Source organism: Taeniopygia guttata, chromosome 11 (genome assembly GCF_048771995.1).
Source record: "Taeniopygia guttata chromosome 11, bTaeGut7.mat, whole genome shotgun sequence".
Lineage (NCBI taxonomy): Eukaryota > Metazoa > Chordata > Aves > Passeriformes > Estrildidae > Taeniopygia > Taeniopygia guttata.
The window spans coordinates 12561733-12582591 of NC_133036.1; the positions used below are offsets into that span (position 1 = coordinate 12561733).

A 20859-nucleotide genomic window follows, 5' to 3' on the forward strand; every position below is an offset into this window, starting at 1 on the left:
TGTATTTTCACTGTAATAATAAATTTTACTGCAACAAACCAGTAAAACAAATTTTTAAAAGTTAACCTAAATCTCAGAAGAGTTATTACACAGTTATGACATTCTGAAAGGCTAAAACACATAAATATATCCACAAGTGACCACCAGTCCTATGCAAGCCACTGAATGAACACAACATACACACCTGTTCCCACAGCTGATAATCACTTCCTTTTTCAAAAAGGGAAACATATCCCACAGTGAGGAAGCAGACCCAAGCCACCACCCCAAACAGCGCCAGCCACCTGCGGAACAGGGACTCCATGCACAGCAGCAAGTACATGGCTGCAAACACGGCCAGGGCAGCACACACGGCGATGATGAAGGCAAGGTGGGAATGAGCTTCCTGCAAATGCAAAACAAACAGTTACAGCTGGCCCAAATGTCCCCTCAGAAAAATGCAAAATGCACCAATACTGCCCTGGACATAGCTTAGATACCTTTGAAATAAGTTAACCTGGGTTTTTAAGTAGACTAGATGTGGCAGCATGAACATTTTCTGGTAGTCACACATACAGAGCTAATATAATAAATACTATTATAGATACTCATTCTACCCCAGTTCCACTGCTATTATTTTCCAAACTAGCTTAAAAGGCAATCCCCAAACCACTATGTTCTAACTACAATGTAGCTGTAATGCAGATGTACCCAAAGAAATGCATTTAGAGTTTAAACTTTGCTGAAGAGGAGTGTAACAGTGGTCTAAGTTCCACAGAGGATAAATAGTTAAAAGTAGTGTTGCTCCTTTTTTTCCCTTCCTAAGAAATAAAAGGTAAAAGGGATACAAGTGCAATTGGTATGATTTGATTTGCTGCTAAAGAGAGACTTGAAGACCCTTTATCATGAAGCACAGGGTTTGGAAAGCAGAGTTAAAAGGCAATGAAGGATTATAACAGCTAATTTACTGTCTTTTTATAACATTATCTTTAAATCAACTCCTCTTCTTACCAGCTATCAGCTGGGCTTGTACAACACCAAATTTCTTTACAGAAAATCAAATTACACTACATAACAAAAAAACCTTTAAGCTGCATCTTTTCTATGCCTATGGGATCACTGCTCTTTGCTAACTATTGATTCCACCAATCAGCCATTGTTGACACTGGGAGGTTCCTGTTGTGTTTTTATTAACAAAAAAAAAAAAAAAAAAAAAAAAAAAAAAAAAAAAATTGAAAAGGAAATTAATATCTACAAATATTTGAAGAAAAAAATCACCTCAAGAATAACCTGATGAAAAACCAATAAGTCATATGAGAAATGCAGAACATTTTAATTTCTGTTCTTGCTCCTTCCTTGGCCCTTTCAGTACTTACTATCATAGCTAGCATTCAATACAGATTAAGATTTGTTCTTAATGTATAGAAAGGAAAAACAATCCTTATACCAATTGTGCAGGTGCCTGACAATCTCTCCTCTTTTCCCATCCTTTCAAAAACATACACAGTAATACATGCACAGTTACTTGATATCTTTCAGCACTGCAACTTTGATACGGTGTGGCTCGAAATATTATACAGCCAAAAACATTTAGTGCGCTGTCGGGGTGACTCCTTATCCTCTCTGCAAACACTGAACACACACAAGAGAAGTTTACTCACAGCAGTAACAAAGAAGATTATAATAAGAGTAGTCCAGAAGAGGATGGCAATGAAGAGCAGCAGCAGCAGGAGAGGATGCTGCTGGCTGGTGTAGCGGTACTTCTCGTAGAGCGGGTCCGATATCCTGCCGTCATCGCTCTCGTTGAAGAAGTATTTCCCTTTAGCTGGCATCTTCTCCCAGGCTGGCTGCTATTTCTCTCCGTTCCCAGTGCACACAATGACACAGCTGAAGCCACTGCTTCAAAGAGAAGTTTTGTCGTTTGGCTGCTGCCTCTGTGATCTTCAGGCACACTGAGTAACCCACGTTCTCTGATTTTACTTCTCATGAGCATCAACTTCAGATTTCCAATGCAATCGAAAGCAAGAATTAGCCTCCCCAAAACCACAGGCAATTCATCATCAGCACTAAGCATGAAGCTCCAGATCAACTTGCATTGGTGCAGACAGGTGTTTTTGGCATGAGGGTTTTTTAAATTATTACTTTGCAAGTCTCAAACTCCTTTCCATAAGGTTGAATCTCACTTCCTGGGATGAATCCTGCAGAGAGACAGGATTAGTAAATTCACAGTTAATCATACACAGTGTTCTCCAGGAGGGAGGGAATAAAAACAGTTGATTCCTTAAACTTTCCTTGAACTCTCTACCTGCATTCTGTGACCAGCGAGCAGAAGCTACGTGCTGCTGGTGGGTGGGAGCCCAGGAGCCTCGTGCATAGTCAGCGGTGCCCGGCAGCGCTCGCCAGGGGCTGCTCTGCTCACCTGGCTCTGGCAACTCAAACACTTTCGTATACAAGTGTACTACATGGGTTTTTATCTTTTGAGCAAATGACACGGTTCCTGTCAGCGTGTTGTGTAACTGAATGCTCACAACTCCTTGGAAGTTTTGTGCATCTGTGTGTGTGTGTGTATAATCATTAATCACAATACACTTGGCATTCTTTCTCAAAACATGCTTCTTAAAAATTAAGAAATCCGCTTTTATTAATTTCTCACTTTAATTACTGCATAGAAAAATGAGAAAATACAGCTGTCCAAGACAAAATTCATTAAACTTCTTTTTAAAGATACTTAACATCTAGTCTTGTATTTCATTCCACTTTAAGTAATACATTTCCAAGGCATTACACGTGTTCTGCTAACAATGAACATTTAGGAATAAACTGTATTGCTTATTTCTAACGACCAGTATTTTTCATACAGGTTCATTAATATAGTTCATTCAATGCCAAGAGCCATAAAAAAGAAGCACGGGGATTTGATAGAGGGAAGCATGAAAAAACAGGATTTTGTCATATTAAAACTTGATAACAGGACCACAGCTTCTTTGCCACTTGACTGCCGTCACCATGGTGCCCAAGGCCACTGCTCCAGGGAGAAAGAACCCACGAAAACACACTTTTTTTTTTCTTTCCCAGAAAAGCCAAATCCCAGCCAGTAACTTTCAAAAACCAAATGCTTAACTGCACACACACACATTCAGACTGCTTCCACATTAAAAGCAGGAAAAAGTTTCATAAACCATAGTGAGCAATTCTGCCTCTGGTAAATAGAGCCAAACACTAACATCCTATCCAATTATAACAACCAAGCAGGCAAAACCAGCTATATCAACAGTGAGACTGGACCAAAAAAAAAAAGTGTACTTTTGCAAAATGAGAAACTAGAACTTCTTTCCAGAGTACCCCACAATCTTGGATTAATCACAAAAAGACCCGATATTGCATCACTCTTATTCAGTAATATCCAGAATAAACTGACATATGTATTAACATATTAATATGTATATATGTATAATAAGCAAATTAAATTGAATCTTTCCCATTTATAGTTAATGGTATACCTAATGTCTCACCTGTACTGGTTATTACTGAGCTTTTCATCATAATTAAAGTCCTCCCATTTTTCACTTAAAAAATTCTTTTGGTACTCAGACCATTTGCGTGTGCATAATAATACCCTTGGAAAGAAGTGTGAATCTCAGAAACCACTGACATTTAAAGGAGAGATAAAGAAGTTGAAACATTTGCATCATGTTTTACTGCATTTTCCAAGTCAAAGGTAACTGCATGATTACTTCACTTGGATACAAGCCAGTTTTTTCCTGAAGAAGAAAATCAAAAGATGTGCACAGGGGCAAGTATTTCAATCTGAATTTGTCTTTCAGGAACAAAGACAACACACTCCAGACAGTGGGAAGGTTTGGCCTCTGATGCACCAGAGTGGCAGACAGCTCATGGAACAGCCTGAGGAATTCCTTTACCGTGGGGCTGGCGGTGCAGGAGCTCACTCTGCCTGATGTGAACGACTGCATGAGAGAGATGACAGGCTTGCTGTCCCAGTTACTTCTAAAAAGTGTAGTTTAGAACAAAACCAATTAAGATCTTTTTTAATATACTTGCAGAAATATTATTTTGATGGTTAATTTTTAAGATATAGATGTATTTTGAGAGGGAACTTTATTTTTCCAATTAGCAGAATCCATTTTCAAAAAATAACTATGAATTACTAAACAGCAACACATTCACAATTATGTGGAAGAAATTATCCTGTCTTGGGTTACTTAATACTAAAATCCAGGAAAAATTACTTCACAGCTTGCTTTCTGTAACTTCTCCTATGTCAATGAAAAAACTGTACCAAGAACTATGTCTATTCTACAGGATTATACTGTGTGGCTGTGGTTCAATTATCTGCTGCTCAAAAAATAAAAAACAGGTGCAGTGTCATCTTAGAACCATCTCTGAATATTATTGAAGAGTTTTACAGGACATCAGATTGACGAGACATGTCTTTTCAATAGCCTAACCCATTTTAATTAAAAAGAGATTGATATCTCATTGATTTGTTTCTTCCTGGCTGATCTTCCCAGATATGCACTGCAAGTAATTAGGAATGACCCCTGGGTCATACAATTTTCTTCTCAGAACTCTACTAGGCAAAGAAACTCCCCAAGAGTACTTTATTGATTTACCAAGAATTCATAATGCGCCACATAAATGCTGCTTTGAGTTGAATAATTCAACTCCAAATTAGTTTCAGTTTGCATCCCATGTCCCACTGCCACTACCACCTCCCTTTTAAAAGTCCCCTCTTTTTATGTCTTTCCTCCTTTGAATTTTTTCCAACAGCCTTCTGGAACTGTAGAAGGCAGATTTGAGAGAGAGAAAAAGATTCTGTCATGGGTGGTATCACACACTGGAACAAGGATCAACTCAACATGTTCCTGTGTATATGTTTAAGGATCATGTGGGCACTGTGCACTACAGCATCACTTTTACTCTTTTTGGTCATTGTTTCTTGAAGATTTGTTGTTATGACACGCCAAGAGAGGTGTAACCCTGAAACAGCAACAGGCCACAAAAACCAAAGGACACTCCCAGAAGCACCAGTGACAAACACACAGAGCCAAATGGGGACTGGATCTGGGCTGTTGCCATAAAGCCATCAGCTGCTCTGATCAGCAGCTTATCAAGAAAAAGCCTAATTTCTTTAGAAGCCTTCATTGTGTTTGGATGAAAAAGAGAAGGAATTATCACCCAGGCCAGGATATATAAGAAGGAGCCCTGGCAGTGTGGGTTAAAAACTGTGCTGAGAGCCTACAGGAGCAGCCACCAAACACACAAACATGATTTAGTCAGATCTGTGTGAACTTCATAGCCATCTGCAAGCCAGTTAACATGAAGAATTTTTGCCCAGTGAATATGTAAGAACACTGGACATGTGAGAGGCATTAAAAAAACTGGACAACAGAATACCTTCTGGAACATGAACCAAAACACCTATTACCTTCCAAATCTACTGTGTTTCAGTGGGAACAAGGATGTGCTCAGATTCAGCACCAGAACTTCTTCTAGGTAAGTACTGGGCAAGACCTGACAAAAGCACAGCCACTTTTCACCTGCAAGCAAAAAAGGCAACATTTCTGTCTCCCACAAAGCTCTGTGCTTTCCTCCCCATAGATGGGAATTTCCAAGCACTGCTAAACTCTCCAGTCCCCTTCTGACACATCAATAGAATTTTGTCACAAAAAATACGAAAGCAATTATTATTTCATTAGCCTACCAGGCTTGGACTGAAGTTCTTTCTTCTCCCAGGCTAGTTAAAACTGTCCACCAGGCTTTGTGTCAATACACCACATTTTCTGAAGATCTGGCTGAAGACACACACATTTCCTGAAGACTCAACAGCTGCAGAATATGGCTTGAATGGGGCCTGTAGAGCCCAAGTGTTTTAAATAAACACACAACCAGTGTTGATGCATGGGGCAATTTCAGCCCCTTCCTCCCCAGAAATTGTCTGCATGGAGCAGTGCAAGGGCAGATGGGGAAGGGAAAAAGGGGAGAGCATCCAAGACATGGAGAGAGCAGAGCACAAAGTCACATCCCAAGGAGCTCTCTGGAGCTCTGGCACAAAGAACAGTCTCCCCTCAGCATTGCAGAGTGGAGCAGCAGAAAGAATGATCTGCTATCTGATACAGAAGTCAGACTGATAACAACAGAACAGCTTCTGGGATGGCTTCTTTCACTCTCTGCACCCTCCTGCCCACCCTCTCACATACCAGGATGGACAGACAGCCAGTGACCACATCCCATTCCTGCTCTCTTGGGAGAATTATTCAGAGCAGCTCCTGACCGAGTTAAAGCCTTTCCAAACAGAATCCCAGTATGTTGCAGTTCTGTTTTTAATTTCAAAGCTCCCAATATATTCACAAGCAAACACAGCCACAGTAACCACCTAGATAATTTTCTCTTAGTTGTTCATTTGTCAAGAACTCAAGACTTGATGACCCAGAGCAGCCTGTTTACCAAAAAGCAGTGTCTGAAATTTTAAAACAAACCTTAATAGAAAGAACCAAATGAATGGATATAAATTGCCTTATTCCTCTCAATAACTTCTGTATAAAAGCAAGCAGAATTATTTTTTCATCTTTAACTATTACAGCACCAAATAGCACAGTTTTGATTTCCATTTGATCTTTTGTTTCACACAAATAACAGTGTTTCTGAAATTACTTTAGCAATTTCCATGACAAGAATGATTGCTGACATTATCAAATACTAAAAGGGCATCAGGAGCCTATAAACATGCAATAGAATAAATGAAGGTGATTAGTGGATGAACTATGAATCTCAAGCAAAAATAATCTCCAGCCTAGTGGACTCCACACTAGTTCAGTGTAGGAAATGAACTTTATCAATCCAAACATACACCACAGGAAATACCATTCATGTTAAAGACAACACTTCTTCCTTTTAGACTTTGCTTTCAAATGCTAGCCTGCAGCCACCTTAGCTTCTTCTACCCATACTAAAGTACTGAGTGGAGAACAGGTGTGTTTTCAATGATCTGTCTGCTAGCAGTAAGTTTCTTTACAAAGGCATACCTTTTTTAATACATATTTTGAAGTTTTTCATGTGAAATTTCACCTTCCTTAGTTACATTTAATTGTTGAAGGACTTCTTTTGCAATACAGAAAAAAAAAATCTTACTTGTATTCACCTTCTATTTTCTCACAAAAAGTGAGGATACCCACTTCAACAAATCAGCACTCAGAACTATATTTACATTAAAACACCAAATCAATATAAAAAGTAGTCTGTCATTAAAAAAAAATACCCCATGACATATCAGAGCAATCAGTGACACTACATCACTTAGAGTTTGCCCTTGAACGTTGAAAGCCACAGCAATGATAGTGCTAAATGTGCTGCAAAGAAAGCATTGAAACTGAACTTTTTAATTCACATTCTTATTTCAATAGATTGCTTCTTCTCATAATGTTTGTTCTCCAATGCTATTTAAAGTAGGAATAAGTAACGGGCTGTTTAATTTGGAAGCAGTTTTTCAGTCTCTTGTACAAGTGGAAGATGTGAAATAACAGAGGCTCTGGTTTCATAAGCACCAGCAGCCAGCTCTGGCGGGCCAAAGGAGGAGGTCTCACCCACACTGAGCCCCCATCCTGTACCAGGCACCTGCACCAAGCTCCTGCTGGGCTCTCTGCAGAGCCCACTCACCAAATACAGCACAGACAGCCAGTTTTGGCAGGTCACTTCCCCGTCAGGGTGGGGAGTGCAGCAGGTAGCAGAGGTACAGATGAGCTCCACAGCTGGCCCGGGGTTTGGAAAGGAAAAGCAAACCACAAGTAGGAAAGCAAGCACAGCAGTGAGCTCCTTAACTGACTCATCACTTCTCATAGGTCCACAGCCTAAGGAAAAGAATACGAAGAATACCACTGCTAAAGCTGGGGCAGAGAGAGGGTGCATGATGCTCACTTTTAAATGCCATTATTATTGAAGAATGTGCTTTGAAGAAAAATATTACAGTCACAGAAAGAAATCTGTGCTACTGATCCAGGTAGGACAGAAAATGGTGACAGTATATGGTTCAGAAAACCAATTGGTAATTTAAGACAAGCTCACAAACTAGGTCTGTAAAAAAGAAAAAAGAGCCTATATAACCAGACAGCTGCAACTGAACTACACAGGAGAGTTTACTACTGTTCTAAGGTACCTTTTATTGTGAAAACACATAATGGTTCAACCAACAAATCTATTAAGCCTTATAATTAAGTGTTGGGTCTGGCTCAGCAGGGCGGGGGAGGAAGCAGTCCTTTTATAATACTGGTTTTCATAAGCAGCAAACTCCAGGGTGTAAAAAGATACATCACACCAGAAGAGAATTGAGCTGTGCTTTGCATCTTTCAAAACCAAGGTGTGTGATTATTTCTTGACTTCCCGACCCCATCACATCTTACAGATAGACTTTTTGACTTTAGCTGATCTAAAATTGAACTTACCACTGCAAGAGTCAATATTCCCCTTACACTTTCAGTTTTCAGACCTATTTAAAATTCATGTCTTTGAACACAGTGTCCTCAGAAGCCAGAATAGCTTTTCACTGAGTAATTTCAGTTTAGTTATATCAAAAACAGAGTGTTTGTACCATTACTGAAAGTACTAAAACCTGTAATATTGAGCTATATAAACTGCAGAAAAAAACCCTGAAACATAGAACATTAAACTTCAACACCATGCAGAAAAATATTTTCAGCTAAGACGGTACAGGGACAGAATCTCTGTGTGTCTAAGCCCCAATAATTTCTACAAGAATATCCCTGATTTTCACAGAAAGTAAAACTCCTGACATTTTCACAGGATCTGTTTTTTAAGAAAAAAAAAATGCATCCCACTGGGTAATACTGAGCCTTTACTGAAATCAGCAATAAAACAAAATTCAAGAAAGGTGTGTTTGAGCAGACCTTTTTTTTTTTTTTTTTTTTTCCCAGGCATCTCATTTAAGTCACAGAATTACAATAAATAGCAAAGAAAAAGTTCAGGCTGACAAGATTTATAAGCTCAAGATAATTAATCACACCTAGAATGAATTCTCTCAACTGTATTGCAATATTTTGAGTATGCCTCAGATAATCTATTTCAATAAAGCAGTCAAGAAGCACAGATGTGGCAGAGTCAGACTACCAGGGTGTAACTGGACTCTTCTATCACTAGATACAACAGATGTGCAAAAAGTAAAAAATTACAAAAAATTTAAAAATCACTGCAAACAAGAGTGTAATGGGCATCACACATTGCATTCATTTTTTCCTGTCCCACAAAGTTATTTAAGGGGAATGTACAATTCAATACAGAAATGAGTCTTGCCCCCATCTAGGGTAAATAGTGTATTTGCACAGAGCAGGTGCAATCACAATATGGCAGGGACAAGGCAGGAAAAAGATAACACCTGTCCTAAGATAAGAAATCACTTCCCATTTCAGTCGAGTCTATCTAAAACCAGTAAAACAAAGAAGGAGGCTCCTCTTTCTCCTACCTACAATATTCCCACCCCTCTGAAGTTAATAGAAATACAAACTGGCATCTAAAATTCAAACATTGATATCAACAACAACTTCAGTTTCCTTGATTTTTTTTTGGTCCCAGTATCTAATTTTTACAGAGCCAAGTAATTTTTTAAGCATTTTTTTCAAAATCTTTCTAGTTGAATTTCTGCTTACTCACCTCTTCCCTAGGCAATGCCACTTTGGAAGCAAAACTCAGCCCAAGGCCAAGAGATGGACACATAGAATGTGACTGTGCCTCAGTACCTGGAGCAGTGCACTGCACGGTGGTACTGCAGCACAAATATTTTTGTTAATGTATTAAATACCCATTGCTAAAGTAAAGTCTTCATACTATTTAAGGAAGAAGGGGGAAGGTAAGGAGACAAATTAAATCCAATCCCCTTTATTTAATGACTAGTACTTCAAGATTAATTCCTATCAAATACCTGCTTTAAAAATCTTATTTCTCTATACTATTCATTACAGGGGAATTTTAACGTTCCCCAAACTAAGCATGCAACTTTTGTTACACCACCATATCCGTACTTCACAGCCAAAAAAACTAAAAGTAACACTTGCAATAAGGAAGTTCCCTCCCTTTGAGGTTAAATATTAAAAACACCACCAAAGAGACAGACATTTCTGATGGAAGCATTGTTTCTAGAGTCAGGACACAAAGCTGTCAGACACCCACAATTCTTTTTTAGTTTTCCAAAATGCAATACCAGGTTTCAGAAAGGTCCTTTGTGAAGTCATTCTGAAATAAATCAATGATAAAGGACTGAAAACCTCAGAAACCTTCTCTTTTCAGTCTCACTTTATAGCAACACAGTAAAAATTTGTTAGGAGTTGTATACATATTTGTCATTGATCCAGACAAAGGGCCACAGGAGCCGAACATTCACAAGGGCCTAGGTAAGCTGCTTTGGATCACAAGGAGGGAGCCACGCAGAAGCAGTGAGAGCTTTCCAGTGACAACCAACACACCTCATGGAATTTTGTTTCCACACTAAGTTTTGACTGTCTACTAAGATACTAAAATGTCTGAACACAGATCTAATCACCATCACTCTTCTTATTTCATCTTATCTTCCATCTTGCCATTTCCAAAGCTTTGCTTGACAGCCAGCCCTGCCAAACCGTTCCCAATGCCAGCAGGCCACTGGAAACTTGCACTGTGCAAAGCACTGACTCACTTGGGGAAATGGGGATATCTCACCTGGCACACCTAAAACAAACCACACACTTAAGCTCTCCTGAAGCAGCTTTATCCTTTGGATTTGCTGATACTAAAGCCAGTTAATAAGTATTAAAGCAGAACTAGTTAATTCCAAACCTGAAATAACACCACAGACAAAGCAAATCTTCAAGATGTGGCAAAAGTCACTCCTCAAAACAGCTTGCCCTCACAGCTACACGAGGTTTACGGAAGAACCTTCCAAACTGAGGCATCACTAACACCAGTGAAGGTTGCACTGCTCAGTGCCCAGCCAGCCCCCAGGGCTGGGTGTTCACCCACCACAGCAGCACTGAGAAAGCATTTTCACCTGGACTGCAGTGCTGAGCTGTGCACAGCAGATTACTCCAGGCTTTTATTTACTGGGATCACTGATAAGAAACACATGCTTCTTGTTTGCTTACCATTACAGGCCACAGGATTCATTGGCAAAATCCATATTTCTCTGCTCCACCATGGTCTGTTCCATCATTTCGAAATTCCTACAGGAGAGTGAGTGCAGCCCACTCAGGTTAAATCCTTGACACTAAATCTTTTGATGTACCACACATGGAAACCTGCAACAAGACAGGGAATCTTTTTACTCCAAGGACCACCATAGGCATTAACAATGCTTTATTTCTTCCCCTCATAATTTAAGGAAGAAAAATCTTCTCAATCTCCACCATACATTCTATGAACCTTTACTCAGACAATCAGTAGAAGAAAAAGTATTTAACTATATTGTGACATGCTGCAGCATGAATATAACCTGATTGAAACAATCATAGTTGGAAATGTCTGAGAAGGCTCAAGACTGATGAGAGGCATTGTCTTTATGCTAACTGATTCCAACGTTGTTCAAGCAAGGCCTGCATGACAGCAAAGGGAACTCTGCTAAAAATAGGATAAGAATGTTTTACTAACTTTCACAGCACCATAGATAATGAAAGTCCTACTTTTTCAGTAAGTTTTGCTACACATAACACCAAATATCAGCAATAAAAAAAACTCCATGAAGGGTAACTTAAATTAAAAACTATATAATTCAAGACAACTTAAAATATTGCAGATCAGCAAATATGACAATATGGCAGGAAAACAGCTGGAAAAAAACCCAAAAGCACACAAACAAAATATTCCTTCCTGGAACCTGTAACTCTGGATGAAGACTTGTCTACTGCTAGTGTGGAAATGAAGAGATTCTGACTCTTAAGTTTGCTTGTCTTGGGGTACCAAGGGACCCACTCTGGAAAGCAGAAGGCAAAGGAAAATGCCAAATAATCTGGCACAAAATCAGAAGAGATGCAAAGTATTTTATCACAACAAGAATTGAAGTAAATCTACTGCCATTTTCTGTTAATTTTTTGTTAAAATATACAAACTACTTGAACCACCATTCAAAATAGTCACTCCACTCTGTCACAGTGGGTTAAATGACCAGCTCATATCTAAGTCTCGGGACAGTTGTGGCCACTTCCATTAGATTTTGGCCAGGAGTAAGTTGTACCTAGCCAAGACCTACATGCATCATCATTCATAAAAGTTGGGTGAAAGATAGAAAAGATTCTTATGTAAAAGGTCAAAACCCTGACAAAGGTTTTTGGGAGCCTTGGAGAGAGATGAGAAGAAAAGCCACAAGATATCTCAGAGAGTTCATCTGAAAAGTCAGATATGAATCTGCTGTGTCTGTGCATGCATAAAAGCAGATAAAAATAAGGCTTTGTTAAACCTGTTACATGTACAATTTGGAATGCCTAACTAAACTGCTGCTTTACTTTCACTGTGTCACGTATCCAGTATTAAGGGTGAGTTTCTGATAATCACGAGAGATGCCTCGTGTTCCTCTGAAATGGACCTGTGTCATCTGGGGAGCAGCATATGGGGAGATGCTGAATAGTTAGAGCATCCCAGAAATATCAGTGCCTTTTAGAAAAATGAACTGTGACAGTTTTTAAAAATCACCCCCATGTTTATGAAGGTGCTTTGTTGTAATTCATAACTTATAACACACCTTAGAGAATTACAATGCAATTTAGAAAATTAATGTAATAACTATACAAAGCTGACAAAGTTTCACTAACTTCTTTTTTTTTGTTATTTTTAAAAGCTATGCCTAAAATCATTATTTTGTCCAGAGCCCCTGATAAACAGTTACATGCAAGATTTCTTTTAGTTACAGAGGGATGAAGGTGCTGCTCCCTAGAAGTATCCTCAGGATCAGGCCCTGGGGATATTCCTGTCCTACACAGACATTATAAACAAAGATAATGCACCAGAGAAATACTTCACATCAAAATGTAAAGGGAAGAGAATTAAAAAAGAAAAAGGTTCTCTCTGTATTTGTAACTGAAGTTCCTCAGAGGCACAGAGACCAGTCTGCTGATAAGCAGCAAGTTTCCGGCAGTAAAGTGATACACAAAGTACTTGGAGCCAATTTTTGATCTGCAAGACAGACAAGCCTCTCTGCATTCAACACTCACCACAGGCACCTATTTCCCTAGCAACAGCTTGTGGGGTGCTTTCATTTTGACTGAAGAACATTTAACCAGTTACATTATGAGCCCTGCACCTTGCTGCTACAGCAGCACTTGCTTTTCACACCTACCAAATTGTTATTTGTGTGGCATTGAGCTGCTGGATCAATGCTGCACCTGCAGCACAGATTTGCTTCACCATGTTTTGGTCATTTGGGTTTTTTTTGGTTTTTAACTATCTGAACTTTATCAAGCTAAAACTGGTCAAAAGTGAAAAAAACACCAAAACCGTACCATATTAAAAATACGTAACTTAGTTACTTAGTAACACCCCTAATATTTTCCACATGTTTCCTTTGTTTGAAGTTTAGAGTATTAGAGCACAGAGAAGTACACAACAGTTGTGTACGTAACAAGCACAGTCCTTCATTAGTGTTAGGGAGAGTTAAATCAATCAAAGGAGACAGAAAATGTACCAAAATAAAAATGCAACATCAACAATTCACCATCAGATCAAATGGGATAATGAGTATATCTTTAAAGTGCCAAAAATTGAGAAATTACAATCTAGGAAGTAACCATTCAAAAGAATGGTTTGAATAAGAAAAAGCAGTATCTTTCAATGAAAATGTAATTGAACTACATAACTCATCCATCCCGAGTTTATCTTCAGATGTTGACGAAGGAAAAAACAAATTTTCATGAAAATTTGCTATGCCCCAACAGAATACAAACTACTAATGGACATAAGCCATAGCCTGAAGATCCAACGTGCTGGCAGTTCATTAAAGATAACCATGATTCAAAGAGCTTGCATTCTGCACAGAACTCCAAGGAGAAACCAGCAGTTACACACAAGGAAAGTGCTCAACCAAACCCCGTGCTATGAAGCAGCTCAGGAGCAGATCTGGGAAGAGCAACCAAAGCTGAGAGTCCACTGGTCAGTTCTTCCCTGGTAGATCATGGAGCTCCTGTAGAAGTATAAATCACCCATTTAATTAGTGTCAGCTGTTCAAAATTACTTCTAACTCTCACTGAAGTTGTTCAGCACAATTTCAGAGCAGGCCTGAGAGTCAACTAGTGCCAAAAGCACAAGAACATTATTTCAATAACCACATCCTGTAGTTAAAACACAATAAATTCCAGAACTATTTTTCTCTCTTGTAATCCCATATTCCATCTTGTGAATATAAAAATTTTCAAAACCTTCCAAAGCCCTTCGCCCCTGTGTGAGGACAACTAATGTGTTTAAAGGAAAGAACTCAAATTCATTTCTTTCCTCCCTCCTATGGATTTTCTGCTGACAGACTCCAAGTGTGTGGTATCCTCTTTCTTCTCTCCTAAAGGAACTGACCTAATACCAACAGCCACCCACAAAAGATGCAAACAAAATAAATGAATATTCACAAGACATTTTAGGAATACAGCAGGTCCAAGCTTATAAAATACAGATAATTTTGGACTATAACAACTTAATACAGTAAACATCTTTGCTGGCACTTAAATATTTGCTGGACTTTATTATCATACTTCCAGAAACGTACAATTCCTGGAGGAGAATGTCTGTTCAGCTGTGGCAGGAAGCACAATGTTGGGCTTTAAATATCACATAAAATAATAATTAAGTTATTGCATAATAGCATTATATTTTCAAAAATAAATATATAATTAGATAAGAATGCATAATGTTAAGGATAGCAGAATGCCTGTGCTTCAGCTCCCCCTGACAGACATGGTGGTTACAAAAACAACACAGCAACCAGGGCTGTAAATGCACTTACAGAAACTCGAGGGATCTTTTAAAGCCAGTTTTTCAGTAGCAAATGGAATCAGCGCCCCTGAGCAATGGTGTGACAGAACAGGGGATGGAATCACGAGGCTCCTTTCATTCCTTTCACGTGGCTGAAACACCAGCACTGTTTCTGAGGTACTGCCACCAATGCCTTATTGCCGAGGTACAGCTCTGTACCTGCCCGAGCAGCAAACCTGACCCCACAGGGGAGGCCCACGTGGGGAACCAGAGCTGTCTGGGATGTGCTCAGCTGCAAACATCTTCAGCAGCTTATTCATAAATCTCCATCCTCCCTACATGCAGAGTTTAGGTCAGCTTAATGAACAGAAACAGGAAGTTTTGCTGTTCATTTTAAAGAAATAAACCCACAGATCCTGGCTCCACAACAGGAGTGTCTACAGTAATATTTGCTCAACAAGTTTCTTCTTCTCTTCCCTCTTCCACCCCACCACTTATTCCTATGTTGTTGCCACATCATTCTTTCAGTATGTGCATGTCACTGTTTCTAGGACTACAGATCAACACAAAAATAACCATTTATCTCTCCTAGGTTTTGTTCCTTTTTGCCCGAGAGGCAGAGAGGATCAGTGATGGTGTACAGCAGCTTCAAGGGCAGCTCAGCCGGGATAGCTGAGAGCAGTTGGCTGCAGAGCAGAGGCAGAACAAAGAGGTGACAGCAGGAATGTGCTCCTTAGCCTAAACGCTGTTGTAGCCATCAGAGGGAGGAACTGTGCTCCCACATGTGCCCCAAGATGAGGAACAGCCCAGACAGATGCAAGGCAAGAGCCAGGAACAGAAGGGATTACCTCTTCAGGGGAAAACAGACCTCTCAATGCCTTTAGCACCAGGCAAGTAGTCAGGGTGGTCTGAAATTCTCTATTTTAACATGTGACAAAAGCCATTAACAGTTGAGTTATGCACAGTCTCTGACCTGCAGGAAATATTCAAAACTGTAAAAAGAAGGGATGGATAAATATATGCAAGCAAGGAAGGCTCACTCGAGTCAGATTGGCTCACCCCACCTCTGAAAACTGAATGAGGAGATCCAAGATGCTTTCCCAGAGCGGGGAGGAGAGTTGTAATTGCATCATTTTTCTAGATGAGCAGCGTCAATAATTTCAGCTCTGAGTCAGTCCTGAGCCCGTCAATGCCCTGTGGAGGTCCCTGGGGCACGGTGCAATTAGAAGTGATGACTTTCACAACAGGCTGCTGAGCAGGATCCAAACACAAATACGCTTATGAAAGAAAGAGAGCTGCTACTTTATTTTTCTGTAAGAGTAAGAACACACTGCCAGTACTTTGGGCAACTTCCAGCAGCCAAATTACTGTTAATGTCCAGAACATTTTCCACTTTTGTCTGGGAGCTTCCAGGATGAGTAAACAAGACCTCATGTACTCTTATTTCTATCAACATTTCACAGAATGAAAAAGCCAGAAATAAATCAGACTTGCTAGAATCACCCTGTGAGCACCACTCACGTATTTTGGCTGCCAGGTTTATGCTTCCACCAGTAAACACACTTCAAGTTTGCTACCTAAAAATCCAGTCATTTCACACAGATTAAAAAAATATGCTCTTCCCTTCCAACTTACAATTTTTGCATGGCAAGATATACACGAAAAGGATCTGTATTCAAGAGCAAGAAATAAGGGAGGAAGAATTGAGGGACTTTGCAGATAAAAAGAAATATTTAAAAAGTTTAGCTCACTCTTCTAGACAAAAGGGAGTCAAGTACACAAACAGAAAAAATATAAATAATTTGTGACCAATTTCAGCTCCTACTGTTTTTTATCTTGCACACCTTCCAGAGGCTAATCTCTAAACCAAGTATTTTTTGCATTTGATTACCAGCCTCAAAAGACATGAGTTCACAGTGAGAAAAAAAAAGACAAACATTTACATTTTTAGTGTTTCTGATGTAACACATTCCACAAATATTTACAAATGCAAACCCCATACACTAACAGTTCATTCATTTTTCTTGGTTTTAAATTAATTTCAACAAATGAAGCAGAAACCACTGAAATACAATATAATGCACAATATGACAAACCCCATATTCATATTTATCAGCGAGTCAGCCCATTTTATCCAGGAACTAACATCCAAGTGTTTCAGGGCAAGGAAAATCATAAGCCATATGCAACCCTTCAGTGACCTTACCTGCGCATAAAACAGGCAAATCTACATTTTTAGGTACTCTATGTATTACACACAGACATAAAAATGCTGTAACATTCATTTAAATCATAAAACAATGGTTTACACCCAACTTCTACTACTTTATCATCATGCTAAACCTAAGCATACAGACCTGGAACAAGGAAAGGAAGGAATGTCTGGTAGGTATTTTTGTTTAAATCCACTCCTCAAAATGACTATTAGCAATTACTCTATTCAGACAGATATACATTGAACTATACCAATAATTTCATCACTGTCTATTTGCTAAATATACCTATAAGCATATATAAGCACATATAAGCACAAAGAAACCACAGATTATAAAATAAGTTGGAATTAAGCATAAGGAAACAGTCAAAACTTAAGTCTCAAAACACCAATTGCTCCACAGCATTTTTAAAGTCATTTTTACAAAAAGACATTGAAAGTGTTCAGTGACAAGCATAGAAAAAGGCTTTCAATGTCTTTCACACAAGCTCCCAACTTTAGCTAGAGTTCAAAAAACTGTGTGGGACACAGCAGATCTGCAAGAAATGTGCAGAAGTTCAAATGACGTTCAAAGAAAACCAGTGGGGTACAAGAAACAAGTGTCCCATAGGGAAACATACTGTACACTGTCAGTTGCAGACGTCAAGCACAAATTAAGAAAACATTAGGACACATTTTTACATTTAGACACTAGCTAGTGTCTAAATATCATGAACATGGAAACCAACATTCACTGAACTCTCCACCCACACCACTGACTTATGAAATCCTGATTTCCTAGACAGGATGACAAACAAAATAAGTAAATTAAAGTGAAATCAAAGCTGCACATCAAACAAACTACACATAAGAGAGATTTTACATGTACAGTGAATACTAGATGTCCACTTTATCAACATATGGCTGGAAACAAATCTGTACTGTGAACATAAAGCAAGGACTCAAATCAGCCACAACAAACAAAACTTAAAATTTTGCAAAAAAATATATTCAGGGCAGCAAGTATAGTAAGTAATATATCAATTTTTCTAAGGGGTGTTATATTTTATCAATTTCCTTGAATGTTTCCTCCTTTGGCTGAGATGAATGGGGACGTTAGCACAAACTGTGTTTCCCAGGGGACGCTGCCAGGGCCGTGTGTGAGTGACCTCCCCAGAGGCAGACCAGACACGAGTGGGGCTCCCCCCTGGCAGCCAGGGAGCAGCACTTGGCTCCTCCTCTGAGCCCTTGAGTGACTCCCAGTTTGCCCTGGTTTTATGACCCTACAGGAAGGATCAAGAGGAGGTCAGTCTGAGGAACAGGGATGATTCAGTGAATGACGCATCAAGGAACTCAGACTGCAGGTCAAGAAATCCCAAAGAAGAAAAGGCAGATTCTCATTCTGGCAGAAGTCAAACAAAAGAAGAGCCAGGAAGTTCATCAATAAAGGCAGATTTTTGTGTCAGTACTCTGAGCAGGCAGTATGTCTAGTTCTGAAATTAGTCTCTTGCACGAGCAAGCTACAGTGCAAACTCAAGGTAATTGCATCAATACAAAACCCTGTGGCAGAGTCCAGAAACAGAGCATATGATCTTCACCATATATTTCTTCAACTAGTATGTTTGAAATTACTGGGAAATAGATCTAAAAAAACTAAAGGTCCTAAGAAATTGTTTAAAACTTTGCTGACTTCACCAATAAGACAGGAAGGAAGTTATAAGAATGTTTAAGCTCACTGACACAGCATTAGTATTTTATCAGAATATCAATGTTAGCAGACTTTTTAGTGGATCCTGAATCACAAAATTGTGTTTAAAACAAAGTTTTTAGCATTTGACTGTTGAGAAGAATTCACCTTAGGCCAAAAGGGGATAAAAATTCATAAAAGTAGTGAGAAATCAGCATACAGCTCTGAAAGGCTTTCTTTTTGTAAACAATTCACAACCAAAAGCTATGTTTGGCAATACTGCAAGGAAGTGCACCAGTGTCCCCTCAGGTTACCATCATGTTATTAAAAACTCACTGTTGCCTGTGTTCCATGTGGTTAGCTATATAGCAACATAGAAAGGAATAAACAATTCATGAGTAGTTAATGAATAGGAATACAAGCAATCATCCCAAGAAGGTTAGAACTAGAAAAAACTACATCTTGAGATCCTTCTGACTCAAGTTTTACTTCCAATAAAAAGGCCCACAATACAGTTTGTGTGCTACAAATGATCTGTCCAAATTATCAAAGACTTTTTTAAAGGCTACCATGGCAAAGAAAACTGCCTACCTAGATACACAAACAAATTATCAGCAGATCTATTAAAACATGAGGATTAATAGCATGTAAAATTTCCAGTAGTAACTGCCAATGTACAAACTCACAGCCTCTCCTGTAAAGAAAAGCAGAATAATTTGTCTCCTGTTTATTTTATGTTGGATAACAGTATACACAGATAATAACTAAGGCATTATTTAACTTGCCCCGACAACATTTTGTGCAGCCACCCTCTCAGGTTATTGTCTAACAACAAGTGTGATCATAATTACCATGTTGCTTCCCTGGTGTAAGAATATACATTTATGCTAGAAGATATTTGTGCAGCCTGTGTGCACAGCTGGGAGGCGAGAAAGCTCTGCTATCACAAGGAGCTGTGCTCTGTAATCACAAATTCCTCCTGGCTGTCACAGGAGCTGACACATATCTGAAGTTTGCCTGGACATTGCTAAAGCTTTTTAAACTAACAGCCCTTCATGTGACAAGGGGACACAGGAAGGGCTGGCTGGGTGGCACTGCAATGAGGAAGGAGCAGCACTCAGCCTCCTCTGCTGAATGAGACACCAGCAAAGATCATCCACAATCACCTGGCCCTTCTGTTCCCTAGCAGAACAGGTGGTTGGTGCATTTAAAAACCAGTTTTTCAGGTCTGAACTCAAATTGTATGGTAACCATGCAACAGACCACCCAAGGGTCTGTGACTGGCCAGAGGGTCACAGAGCAGCACAGGGAACAGGAATGAAAGGCTGCTTGGATCCTTCTCACAGAGCAAAGAAAAGCCCGTGCTGGGGGTGTCAACACAGGAACAGGGATATGGGAACCCTGGGAAGCATTGACCAAATCCTAAAGAGCACTTCAAAGAAGGGAGATATGGCAAACAGCATGCTGTATGGTTTGTTCTGCACTGACAGGCAATCACTAGCATCACCTGGAAAACTTCTTTAAAAATTCCCCTTACTACTAGCTGTATGTCTTTGTGACTGTCAGCTATCTCATGCCTCCAAGAGTTAAGTATTTCTAGCTTGTGAGACTCCAGAAAAGTTTGTTTACTTTAAAAAGACAGAGTCAGAACTGGTTTTAATGTCCAGGGCATTTGTTCTTAAGGTCCAGGCTCAGTGAGTGGGTGCAGAGAGGCAGCACCCAGAACCCTGAGGTGTTAAAAGCACTTGCACTTGGGGTGGATACAAATACAGCTGGCTGGTGTCTTGCAAAGAAGGCACAAATCAGGGTGATACCATCACTAAGTTGCATACAAAAAGAGAACTTATTAAAATTCAACCACGAGGCAGTGGAGTTGTTCCCCACTCAGAACTGGCACATTTCCCCATGCCCACTGCCAGGCTCTGACAGCATGGTTCAGGTTGCAGCAATTTAAAAGTATTTCTGGATAACCTGATTTTCAACGTGTTAGGCAGCTGCCTTCGAAGGGCTTTTAAAATACACCAGGTTTCAGAAGATGTACACTGCCTTCTCCCTT

At 39.5% G+C, this 20859-nt stretch overlaps 1 protein-coding gene across 4 annotated transcripts in view; it reads right to left on the minus strand.

The window, feature by feature from the left end:
• ADCY7 (adenylate cyclase 7) overlaps positions 1-20859 on the minus strand; it is a 59750-nt gene that overhangs the window by 30904 nt on the left and 7987 nt on the right. For 3 of the 4 annotated variants that reach the window (XM_030282416.4, XM_072934391.1, XM_032750378.3), the window contains 3 exons: positions 11121-11273; positions 1641-2177; positions 185-385 (listed from right to left, as the gene is read on the minus strand). In XM_030282416.4, coding sequence (XP_030138276.2) covers positions 185-385; positions 1641-1811 — 372 coding nt within the window. In that variant the 5' untranslated portion in view covers positions 1812-2177; positions 11121-11273. The remainder of the gene's footprint in view (positions 1-184; positions 386-1640; positions 2178-11120; positions 11274-20859) is intronic. The other variant, XM_072934392.1, reaches the window with a different exon arrangement.